This window comes from Equus asinus, chromosome 2, assembly GCF_041296235.1.
Source record: "Equus asinus isolate D_3611 breed Donkey chromosome 2, EquAss-T2T_v2, whole genome shotgun sequence".
Classification (NCBI taxonomy): domain Eukaryota; kingdom Metazoa; phylum Chordata; class Mammalia; order Perissodactyla; family Equidae; genus Equus; species Equus asinus.
In genome coordinates, this window is record NC_091791.1 from 121235918 (window position 1) to 121249201 (window position 13284).

The window sequence follows — 13284 nt, forward strand, 5'->3', positions numbered from 1 at the left end:
CCTATAGATGGTGGCCCAGTGCATGGAGGCCAAGGCAGGGCCATCCAGGACTTGGGGCTGTATCATGAGGCTGGACCACATGAAACTCCTGCTCTCAACCGTCTCATCATCCAAGTGGCTATTTTGTGCTGTTCAACATAGCAGTAAAATGGTAGGAGGGTGGGAGGGTGGCTAACTGACAGATCCTCACACACCCCGATATCCCAGAATGGAACCATGAAAAGTAGTCACCCACCACAGTCCAATGTCAGGTAGACTTAAAACTGTGGAGGGGATGCAGACCCGGCAGCCGCTGTTCACGTGCATGAGATGCCACCCTCAGCCACAAGCAAGTGCCCTAGACAGGAACTCTGGCTTGCCATGCAGTCTCCACTGCAAAGCCACGACCAGACGCCCAACGGCTAGCCCAGGGATGCACATGCAAAATGGACGAGACCAGGAGGGCCTGAGTATCCTGATGGGCACAGAAGAAGGGGCGGTGGTGACCCAGTGGACATACTGGAGGGCCTGAGACCATCTTGTCTAGATATCATTTGGCAGAAGCATCGGGAACCATCTGTGAGGCAGCACGCTCACCGGTTGGTAGAGCCATTGTAGCAGTAGTTGGGCAGGAAGTCATAGTTGAGTTCCCAGAAGACATGGAGGGTGATTCTCCCGTAAGGTGCCGACACGTTGTGGTTGGCCTCCCGGAACATGGCGTCAAAGCTGTCCAGTGTCAGGTACCTGCTCAGCAGCTTGTGGGTCATGCGGTTGATTTCCAAGAGGCCGTCCAGCTCCTAGGGACCACAAAGACAGGGTGCGAGGACAGAACTGGGCCCAGCACAGTGACCTTCATTCTCCACACAGACAGTGCTCTGATGGTGGTGGCGGGGGTGGGGGAGAGGCCAAAAACAGTGCCCATACCAAGGAGGGGCAAGCAAGCTACACCAAGACATGGCAGGGTCTGGTAGGCAACACAAGCTTGCTTCTCATACCTAAATTCATTATGCCCTCCCTACTGCCTTTAAAATGCCCCTCCTTACCATGGTCACCCCTACAGGGCCATTGTCCTTTTCCACTGCAGTCACTTCCCCCCTGCATACCACTGGCCTCCAACCACCTTACAGGTCAGAGACCACTGGGACGTGTCCACCACCACATACGTACTCAGTGTTAGCCTGAGTCACCTTCTCCAATGCACCTGGGGTTATTTATAAGCACAACAGTGTGGCAGAGCTGGCAAGCATGTTCACAGGAGCTTTCACACTGATTGCTCATAAAAACCTGCCTAGGTCTGTGCTGTCCCCCGCAGCAGCCACTGGCCACATATAGGAACAAGAATGTGGCTGGTCCAAACTGAGGTGTGCTGTGTATGTGAGATACACACCAGATTTCAAAAAACGAGTATGAAGACAAAGAATGTAAGACACCTGTGTCAATAATATTTTTATAATGATTACATGTTGAATTGTTAATTTTTGGATATATTGGGTTAAACAGAATAGATTATTAAAATTAATTTCACCTATTTCTTTTTCCTTGTCTAATGTGACTGTGATTAAATTTAAAATGATCTATGTGGCTTGCATTATATTTGTAATGGGCAGTGCAGGTCTAGGTCAAAGTCTTGACCGATGATTTCAATCCAAATCATATATGGCCAATGACAATTAAAATGCCATGGTCCAAGACCCTACTTGGGGAAGCTCAATCTTGCAGTGTGTCCTGAGGCGATAGCCCCTCACCCCACCAAGGCTTCTTACATTCTCCTGCCCAAAGCTGCTTCTCTAGTAAAGAAGAATCTTCCTTGACTTCTGGCATGTTCACTACCATTGGTGTGCAGCCATCATTCTTGGAAGATCGATTTGGCTTGGCACAAAATCCTTAATTCCCACTTCCTTTCCTTGGCTTCTGGCACAAAGAGCTGCTGGCAGTGGTTTGAGGACAATCGGATTTTCTTTCCCTGATTGCTCTGCTCAGATACCCAGAGGACTTTTTCTTTTCCTCTAAAGTCCAATACTTTTACTGCAATATTCCTTGGTGTCGCCACTCTGGGTCAGTTTTACCAGGCACATGATGCATGCTTTTAATATATATTTATAGCCTGTTTTTTAATCAATATTTTCTTGAAATACAACTTTAATATTTGTTGCATCCATTGCTCTGGTTTTCTTCCTCAGGGACCCCTATGCAATCTATGTTGGATCTTCACTGTCTATCTTCTATATATTTTTCTCTCAAATCCTTTTTCTCTGTCTTCATTTCTTGTTGATTTTTATAACTTTCCGCCTTTCATTCTTTTGCCATAGTTAGGTGTAATTTATTCGAGACTGAGATTAAGTGTTCTTTGAAGTCAATTTAGAACTGTGAATACTAAGAGCAGATGCTTAAAAACATACCCAGGATAGCTGAAGCTCCGTTAGTGCATACTTTTTGATTTCTGTGCAAAAAGTGAACCTACGATTGGTTCAATTTTTCAGTGAGGACATAGTAAAATTAGCTCAAATCCTTGCAGCCAGTCTCCCCGAAATCTATGGAGCCTGAGAAAGGGGAGAGCACTTACCACGAGTGATGTCAGGTTCTCACTCTCAAAGCGTCCAATTGCCAGTTCCAGAGACTTACAGATAGCTGCAGAGATATGCTGCGTAATCAGACGATTGAGGTCTACGGACCTGCCCAGGAGCTGGGGTATGGAGAGGGCAGAAAGAGTGAACAACAAAAACAAGCAAGCAAGAAAATATACAGACATACACCCTCCAGAAACCAATTCTAAAAGATAAATACTGTACAAAACTGTAAACATTTTAGATGAAATTATATATACAGGTGTCACAACCAAATGCCCTACCTTCCTGGAGCTGAAATTCTGCAAGTCAAAGCCGTAAAGAACTTGTGCAGTGTCCTTTGCATTGAACTTATGCTTACATCTCGGGCAGAAATCCCAAGCCTCACCAGAGACCCTGGAGAATGAGGTCTGTCAGTGAGCACACCCCTCAGGATGGTGTTCGTGACCATCTCCCAGCACAGAGCTGCCTGTGCACACCTGATCTCCAGAGTGATAACAATGAGGAAGAAAATTACCCCACCTCTTGTTCAGAGTCTACCAACATATGTGTACCTCAATATCATTTCAATAGCATAAAAACAGACAAAACCTTGGTGGAAAATGTCCCAAAATGTGAATGGTTGTTATCTGTAGTCACAATTACATGGAATTTTCCCCACGGTTTTCTCTATCTTCCTAATTTTTTTTGTGACGTATACATACTGTTTTTAAAGAAACAAAAAACAAGCACTGTGTTCTTTGTGCTGGCCAAGGGAAAGCGCCTCTCTGACACTCTGAGCTGACAATTGTTTCTCACCTTCATTCTTATAAGCTCTGGCTTTTGGGCTCCTGGAGAGGAGCCAAGCCCTGTGGGGCTGAGCTTGCAGTGGGGGCCCAGGCAGGCGCGGGTGCAGAGCACTACAGGTCTTCCCTTGTGTTTCAGGTTAGCTAAGAGAAACTGTTTGTCTTTAAAATCTTAACATTTTATAAGGATGTTCCCACAGTCACATAACATATGACGTCTATTAAAACCTAGTGAGTCTAAGAAAAGCCCACTATTTCCAGTGCCAGCTCCACACCTCGCCATGCCCAGAAGCCTGGCTCACCTGCACGTGCCTCTGCTTGAGGAGCGTCTCATAGCGGTTAGATGGCGGGAGATGGATTGTCGCCCCCTGATTCTTGCATTCTGATCGTAACCGTTTATCAAGAAGCAAGCTAGTACGGAAGGAAAAGAAGATGTTTCTCACACGCTGTGAATTTTAATGGAAATGTCATGTCAAGTTACCCAAAATTTCATACTCAAATAACAAGGCATATACTCACCTTCCAGCCATGATCTTATAATATGCAAATATCTGGTCTGCCAGCTTGTAAACAAATTGGTCAAAGCACAGATTCACCTGAAGAAAAAGAGAGCATGTATTAGATTGATTCCCTAAATCAATATCAAATAACACCAAAAAACCTCTTTTGATTCAGCCATTCTACTTCTGGGTATACATATGAAGGAAAGGAAATTACCGTCTTGAACAGATATCTATACCCCCATGTTCACTGCAGCATTATTTACAAAAGGCAAGACATGCAAACAACCTAAGAGTCCACCAATGGATAAACGGATGAAGAAGATGTAGTACACACACATACACACACACGACGGAATATTATTCAGTCATAAAAAAGAAAAAACCTTGCCATTTTGTGACAATATGGACGGGCCTTGAGGACATTATGCTAAGTGAAATAAATCAGACAAGGAAAGACAAATACCATAGGAGCTCACTTATATGTGGAATCTAAGAAAGAAAACCAAGTTCATAGATACAAAGAACAGATCGATGGTTGCCAAAGCGGGGGGGGGGGGGGGCGGGGGGGGCAAAATGGGTGAAGGTGATCAAAAGGTACAAATTTCCCATTACAAATAAGTCCTGGGATGTAAAATTTTTAAAAAAGGCAACTTGGGTCAGCCCAGTAGCGCAGTGGTTAAGTTCACATGTTCTGCTTCAGCAGCCCGGGGTTCGCTGGTTCAGATCCTGGGTGTGGACCTGTGTACCGCTTGTCAAGCCATGCTTTGGCAGGCGTCCCACATATAAAGTGGAGGAAGATGGGCATGGATGTTAGCTCAGGGTCAGTCTTCCTCAGCAAAAAGAGGAGGATTGGCAGTGATGTTAGCTCAGGGCTAATCTTCCTCAAAAAAACAAAAAGGCAATAACAGAGGTTCTTACTAGGAAAGAGAAACAAGAAGCCACCTTATTGTCCAACGACAGCAGATTAAACGTATTATGGTGTGGCCAGGAGTAACCACTGCACAGCCAGTGAAAATAACATCAGACCTTTCTTACTGATGGAGAAAAATGCTCCTATTCTCTGCTCTCAAAGGAATATGAAAAAGTCTGTCTTCGTCTTGTGTTCCCAGGGGGTTAATGTGCATTGCATTTGGGGTCCCCACTCTGGGGGCAGCTTCTGCCAGCAGGCTGTTTCTCAGGAGACACAGACACAGGGCTGGCTGCTCTGGACACTGAGGTCAGTTAGGAGACACAGGGTGGAGACAGCCTTGCAACTTCACCCTCGAAACCATATCCTCACTCGCAAAGGGGGCTAGCACCCTGCCCCGCAACTGTGATGAGAACGCCGTGTGCTCAGAGGAGAGTGGCCCCAGGACCTGCAGGTCTCTGCCCTGCGCCCACCCTGCATTACTCAGGAGCCCATGAGAGCTCCCTAAAGAAGCGCTTTCTGGTGGTCTTTGTGAGGAGGTGGAGAAGGAGACCCAGCTGCACAATACAATTTGTTGAGGTTAAGTTCTCTTAAATCTTAAGCTAGAAAATAAGATTGATCTCCTTAGTTGTGTATATATAGACTTAATAATTCCACTTGTAGGAATTTGTCCTCGAGAAATAATCCAACACAACTAAAAAATTACGTGCCCAGAAGTTAATCAAAGCATTATTTATAATAGGAAAAATAAAAAGTTAAAATGAAAGAAATAAAACAGGGCTTGGTTCAGGGCATCTTCTTTAAGATGCTTTAGACCGTGTCTATAACCAAAGACAGTGAGGATAGAGAAGTGCTTGTGACATGCTGTCAAGTGAAGAAGTATGTCACCCCATAGCTTATGTGGTAGGACCCCAATCATCACACGTGCAGATGCACAGAGAAAAGTGCAGATAGAAGGGTTCATCCCAAAATGTTTATTTCAAAAGTTCACTCCATTGTTTAAACTTCCTTGTATTATAAAGAAAGTTTGCTTCCTCTAATATCAGAGGAAAAGGAAAATGAAAGAAAGTTTGTTTACAGTGCCTGGGCCCTCACCTCTGCCTCGATTTCGTCGTAGAGAAACTGCTTGTTGAACCTGGTGAGGGCGTAGTGGGCACTGTCATTGTACAGGTCCAGGGAGTAGAGGACGTACCTGCAGAGGGACGAGCAGTCAGCCAGCCTCCCACACAGGGCTTCTTGGCTCTCACGCTCTACACACCTCCAGAAACTTAACTTTTACTATTGTCCTCTCACGTGAGGAAAATGCTCTCTTACTTCAAACACCAAACTCGGTTCTTGCCGAGGGCCCTGATGACGCACTCACGCCAGCCCGGCCTATTCCAAGGGGGGGATGCCTTACTCAGGCCATGTCCAGGCACCTGGTAGATCCATAAGGGTCTCCTATAACTGCAGCTTCTCACTTGTCTTGTGTCAAAGCTTTCACCACAAGCATGCGGTATTTTCTATAACCGCAAAAGTAAGTTATTTTCTTATTTTTAAGAACACACTGACTTAAAAAGAAAAATATATGAAGGTCCTGGGTCCCACAGTTGACCATGAGCATGTCCAGTGTAGCCAAAAGCCCCTCTCTCCCTGACCCACGTCTGGACAAAAGGCGGTGGCCAATGGTCTCCAGGAGTAAGTTCCCTCTGAGGGTGCCAAACCACTCCTGCTTGGCAAGGGGAGGCCACGTGCGCAGCAGGGCCATGCCCAATCCCAGAAGCATGACACAGAGGCACACCAACACCTCTGTGTTGGGTCTCCTCTGTGTTGGGTCTCTGTCCTCCTCATACCATCTCTGACACTGCAGAATAGATGCCATGGCCACTCCAGACAAAGTGGAAGGCCATCCTCCCGGGCGCCACGTGAGAACTGACATGCATGGGCAAAGGTGAGGTGCTAACCATTCGCCCTGCAAACAGAAGAAGAAGCTGCTGGGTCAGTCCCTGATCTGGTCACCACAAGACACCCATTTTTCTATTACTTTCCCTCCATGGACTTCATATTTTGAAAGTCTTTGAGCCCTGTCCTGGCCCTGAGCCCTGACCTCAGAACAAAGCTGTCCAATCAACACTTCCTCCTTCAAACTCATCTGCGCTGGAGGCTCTGCCATGTGACAGGCCAGGCCACATCTTCTCTCCCTGACCCCAGCTACGTCCCCAGGGCCTGGCCAGCATCTGAACATGGTGGGACTTAATTAGTCCTACTGCCCGAGCTCTTGATTTCAAAGCCAAGAAATCTGTTACTTGTATTAATCTCTGAAGTCGTATCCCAAGAGGAAGTGCTAAGAACAGTGTGGCCCCTTCCCCCACCTCCCAGCTCCCAAATGCCACCAAGGACCCTGGTCATCATAAACAGAGAGCCAAGACTGGCCCACAGGACGCTCACTCCATCATTGATGCCTCCTTGGTCTCCACGATGTGGTTCGTCAGGATCCAAGGCATGGACATCTCAATGGGGAACTGGATCCTCCTGCCCATCGTCAGCTCCAGGAAGAACTCTCGGAACCACAACTGTGAAAGGTCACAGCACTGCTGGAGTGTTTCTTGAAGGATTTAAACAACACCATGTTAATCTCCTGCAAGCAAAAAAGACTCAGCAGGGTGATCTCAGGAGGCCACATGCCAGGAGCTGGCTCCTTCACTCTCAGCCCTGAGCCATGTGGGAGGGGACACAAGTGGGGAGGTGTCGCATGGCACCTCACACTAGGGACAACACGACCACGGTGTGACTGCAGGCAAAGCCCCCCTGGACTTTGCACATCCAGGCTCACAGAAAGAGCAGAGTCGAGTGTCCCGACCCCACTGGACACCACTACCCACTAATGGGAACTTGTCAACCCTCTGAGCCTCTTGGTGGGATTGGGAGAAAAAAAAAAGTCCTTTTTAAAAGGAGAAATAAAAACAGGATTACTCTATTTTACTTAAGATAAAGACATAGCATTACATGCATATTCAGTGCAGGTCTATCTAATGCAAAATAGAGAGAGATTTTCTAAGAAAAATGTTTCCATCCTTTCACAGAGTGAAAAACAAAAGCCTTACTATCATTTACTCTAAATCTGCAGCACCCCTAGCTAAGACAGAGGCCTCTCACTCTGAGCAAGTGGCTGTGGCACAAGAGTAAATATGGACAACTCCATGATGACAAAGGGCATCCACCTGGCGCCCTGGTCAAGGGCGTCACCCCAGGACGGGCTGCCTGTGTCAGGTCACCTACCACCTTCCATACATCACTGCCCCTGGGGGCTGTTTCTGACATTTATCACTGTCTTGGTCTCGAGCCAGGTGACAGATTACATTCGCCTGTGTTTCTGACTCCGTGCGGGTTACAAAAACTTGGTATTCAGGTCACAGGGCCAGCCACGGCCCCATGGCCCCACAGCCCTCACCCTCCTAAGGGCCATATCACATGGAGGGAAGTTTCTGGCCAGCTGTGCATTTAAAGCGATAGGCGAGGGAATGGCATGAAGATTAGGACGTGTTGCCATCTGGGTGCGTGAGGGGACCACAGCAGGGGATGGTCAGGCAGGTGGAAGCATTCTAGACAGTGTTAGCAGTGTTAGAACATGCTAGGCTGGACGCTGGTCAGCAGTATCTCTTACCACTGAAATTTATCAAGTGAGTGTAGAAGAATGACTCTCGATGAAATTTTTCTATGTCCAATATGGTGGGCCCCTCAAGGCTACTTCTCAGGGTTTTCTTGGAACCACTTTTGTCTGCAATGAGGGACTCTAGCATGGTTCTCACCATATAAAGCTGCATCATCCAAGGAAACATTTGCAGGGGAGAAAATACACATTAGTTACGCCAAACTCAGGTAAACCACGAGAGAAGGACTGCTCTGCCATGCTCTGACCAGAGCGGGCTGGAGTGGGCAGCCCGCTGCTAGCCGGCTCCTCAAAGGGGGTCTGGGTGCCCATCCAAGTGGCCAAGTTGCTGATGCTTGGGAGAAAGAACTGGTAGCAGAGAAGTTCACCTCTGTGCTGTAAACATCAACAAGAAAACAAAGGAAGTCTTACCACCAAAGGTTAAAAGAGGCGGATAGGTGTAGGACTGCCTCAGAAACGCGTTTACTACATGCAAGAGCCTTTCCATGCCCAGAGACTTGAGCTGCCTCAGCAGCTCGGCAGAGCTCAAGGACTCAGCCATGGTGCGCACCAAGTAGAGCTAGACATGGACAGACAGGGGAGAGGTGGAGAGAACGGTTAGTTCACAACACACACATCATGGGGTGGGAAGAGGCATGTGGGGACGAAGGGCAGGGAGGGTGCATGCGCGCTGGAGAGACCCAGAACCCATCCTTCTCGAGTGGGCCAAATGCCTTCCTCCCACATACCTGAGAGGTTTCCTATAGAGCCAGCAACGTGCTTTGCTGGTAATTCTCTCATACACTGGCAAAAGAGACTATAAAAGCCCTCAACAGAGAGGTGATGAATAAGAAGTGCCAAGTCCCAAAAGGGGAGGAGGGAAGCACAGGGAATATTAAATCAGGTTGGAGAGTCAAGGAAAGCTGCTTGGGTGGCTGAATGTGCCAGGAGAGAGAAGAGCGGTGGTGGCTTAAGGCCAGGGACACATGAAAGGTATGTTGTTATATTTCCAAAAGTTTTGTCTTTAGGAATGATCAGTTTTAGGCCCAGCATAAAAATTATAACCCTACATTTAAACACCCATCAGGAAACACAGCATAAATACAGACACACAGACTTTCAACCACATTTTTGGGACAGGAGTTAATGGAGTCACATTAAGTTCAGCACGCAGATGGGCAAATCTGAGAGTCACGAGGATGCTAATGCTCCGGATTCGCTTCAGCAGGGGCAGAGGAGCAGAAAAGACACAGTCAACACTTGATCTGCTCAGCAGACAGCTGTGGTGTCATTTCGCTCCTGGCCTTGCTTACTGTCCCCCAGCTCAGGGGCAACGCACCCAGGGGAACAGGTGGAGCAGGGCAGCAGGGGGGACAAGAACCTGTGTGCTGGAGGGTCCCACAGCTCACCGGGGCACTTTGATGTCGAAGCCGCTCTTGGGGTCCTTCTCGCCCCGCAGGGCTGGGTCGTTGAAGGGCTCGTGCCCTGTCTCCCAGTCACACACAGTCTTCCTGATAGCCTGCAGGACACTAAACAGCCCCATCAAGTCATTAGCAAGGCGCGGAGCACTGGCACCCTCGGGACATTGACAATCACAGCATCTCCTTGCCTAGCAAACAGCTCTTGGGATAGCCAACTCTCACACATGAAGTCCCCTGGGGGTAGTCGGGGGACACGGTAATGGACCAGTTCAATGCAAATTTTTAAAAATAGATAATTTTCTTGGGGACATTACTAGCTCCAAAAGATCTGATGTAGTTGCAGTTTACATCAATTACCAGAAGTGATGTTTTCTTTCCTGAACACTGAGTCATGCTAAGGACAGCAAGACAGACCACACACATCCACCCAGAGAGCTGAAACTCGACTTCCCTGTGGCTGATCCCCCTTTTCTAACAGGAACATGAAGTCACTAACATAACTGCAGGGACTGGGCCTGTGTCCTCGACTCACGTGGAATGTGTCCCATCCCCCACACACTCCACCATGCAGAGAGGCCCTGGACAGCACACTAGGAGCAGATGAACCCACACGCCCATCCTGATCACCTCGTGGGGAAAGTTCTAGCTAAAACCTAAGTTACCTTTGGACCACACTGCACATTGCCCACATAGTGAGCCTCCCATTATGGCGAGCATGAGCAAAACAGAGGGCATAATGGAAAACATGAAAACCTCCACCCAGCCCTCCACCCAGTTGGAGTGAACACAAACTGCTAAGTCTCACAGTGTAAAACTTTATTAATGCTAAAAATCACACCACACTGGTAACAAATATATTAACTATACAATCACAAAATGAAACCAGTGCACTGTGGGCCTTTGTAAGCTCCATTGTACAGAGATGTCTCTGAGAGACAACTTTATCTGAAAGGCTAAATATTGAGGGAAAACTAGCTCAAGGTTGCTACAGGATGTCTGCCATATCTGTGTAGTTTTCGACCAACTTATAGGCCAAAAGGAACAGAAGTAAAAACACTGAAGACAACACACTGAGATGGGAGGTGGGAGGCCGGCTGCGTGTCCCTACAGGCTTGGTGATCAGACTCTTTGGACAGATTTTGAGACACTCTTGGCCTGAGATAAACACGCCCTCGTCCCTGGATCTCCAGATAGCTCAGACACTCTGTACTTCATCTACTGTAGGTTGTTCAGGTTAATAACTGGAGCCCCTGCAATACATTTAGAGGAAATTCACCACAAGGGCATCGGGAAGTGGAAGAGAAATGTACTGAGCATATTTATGAAAATGCAACTCTATAGCTGTTGAAACCTAAGCTGATCCTATAGTTTTAGACATTGAATGCAGGGAGATGCACGCAGTGAGGCTGACCTCTGGATGACATTCTTCTTCTTCTTGATGGCCTGCCTGAGGGGCTCCCTGAGGGTGACCTGGGAGAAGTCCTGCAGCGCGGCGTAGACAGTGTGCCGGATGGCATGGTTGAACACGCTCTCCATCCTGCCCATCAGCACCTGCAAGCCTTTGATCATGGCGATAACCTGCAGGGGGAACACAAGACTTTCAGTGTGCTGGAGGGTGATAGGAAACGGCTCCGTCTCAGGCAGTGCTGAGCTCCATCAGCTGGCACACTCCCGGGAGGCTGCCTCTCCCTCTGCGTGGCCCTTCTCTTGGCTTCTTGCATTCCTGCTCTGCAGCTGCTGTCCTGTAACCATCTTCCCAAGAGCAGCTCTGTGTCATCAGCCATCCCCACACCTGCGTCTGATTCCATCAGACCATGAGCACCTTGAAGGCAGGGATGGATCTGCAGGCATGAGCTAAGAGGAGTGTTTGTAACTGACTCACAATCCTCCCACATCCCTAAGGGCACACCTCCATGAAGGACTTCAAAGGAGAAGAAAAAAGTTTTAGGAAAGCAAATATGTTACTATCTGGAAAAGAAAAAAGAAGTTATAAGAGTTTGCAGTCGAAATCCCATCTATTAAACAATAATGGCACACTGAATTAATATGCATAAAAAGGCCTGAAAGAAAATGCATAAACTGCGTAAAGTTCATCTCTGTGATGGCGTCATGGACACTGTACTGTCCTCATTGCACATCCACGTTTTCTGTTTGTTTACTTTAGGGATTTGTTTAATGAATCTGTGTTGCTTTTCTAATGAAGGAAAAAAGGGAAAACTTCTATTTAAAAAAGTAAATTCTCTAATTCAAATTCTAATTGAACTAAATTCAAAATCACGCCAATCTGAATGAAAATCAAAATACTACATATTCAAGCTTACGGGATGTACGAAAAGATGAGCTGAAAGGTAAATTCTGAGCTTTAGATGCACATATTAGAAGACAAAAGAGCCTGAAGATAATACTAATCTCATATTCACCATGAATTTATAAAAAGAAAAACAAAATAAATCCCCCCAAAGTAGAGGGAAATAAATATCTAAAAGCAAAAATTAATGAAACAGAAAACAAGCATATAATAGAGGTGATGAACTGAGAAAAAGCTGTTTTAAAAATAAATAAGTTGACAAATACCAAGCAAGACTGATCAAGAGAAAAACAGACAAGTCATGAATTACCAGCATTAAGAATAGAAAGGGGGCATTACCACAAAGTTGACATCTATTGGGAGATTATGAGAGTATACTGGCATAGGGAAGAGAAGTAGGAATCCAGAAACAAACCCTCACATTTACAGTCAACTGATTTTCACCACGGGTGTGAAAACAATCCAATGGGGAAATATGATCTTTTCAACAAATAGTATTGGGACAGCTGGATATCCACACGCCAAAGCATGAAGACGGCGTACTGTGCAGAAAAGGGTTAACCCAGCAGGCCTGGGATGATTAAACCCTGCACATTCCTGAGAAAGGCCTGTCTTCAGGTCTGGCCCTTGGCTAGCTCCTAGGACCGAGCTCTCAGCCACAAGAAGATTATGCCTGAAAAGAGCGTATGCGTGTCTGTGGCTTTGGGCCAGTGGAGCAGCAGTTTGACAGACAGTTGATGCTAACAATGTGGTTTATGGTGAACCCTGTTTTTGCTCTGGGGTTCTGGAGTCTGAGAAGCTGAGGTCAGTCCTGTGGTTGCTGCATGCCTGACCCCAATAAAAACCCTGGCCACCAAGGCTTGGATGAGCTTCCCTGGTTGGAAAAACTGCATCTGTTGTCACTCATCATTGCTGGGAGAATTAAGCACATCCTGGGCACTTCCACCAGTAGGGGACACCTGGTTTCTCCTGGATGTCACCCATGCCCCTTTTCCTTTTGCTGATTTTAATCTGTGTCCTTTTGCTGCAATAAATCATAATCTTGAACAGAACTGCTACTTAGTCCTGTGAATCCTTCTGATAAATCTAGCCTGAGGTGGTCCTGGGGACCCCTGACACAACCTTGACCTCACACCATTAACAGAATCAATCCAAAGGGATCATACATTTAATACATAAGAGGCAAAAC

General features: G+C 46.9%; 1 protein-coding gene across 1 annotated transcript in view; it reads right to left on the reverse strand.

The window, feature by feature from the left end:
- LOC123276011 (cytoplasmic FMR1-interacting protein 1-like) overlaps positions 1-13284 on the reverse strand; it is a 177836-nt gene that overhangs the window by 109220 nt on the left and 55332 nt on the right. The window contains 9 exon segments of the mRNA XM_070497085.1: positions 577-776; positions 2543-2662; positions 3631-3739; positions 3848-3924; positions 5834-5930; positions 7166-7322; positions 8382-8535; positions 9748-9895; positions 11199-11365. Coding sequence (XP_070353186.1) covers positions 577-776; positions 2543-2662; positions 3631-3739; positions 3848-3924; positions 5834-5930; positions 7166-7322; positions 8382-8535; positions 9748-9895; positions 11199-11365 — 1229 coding nt within the window.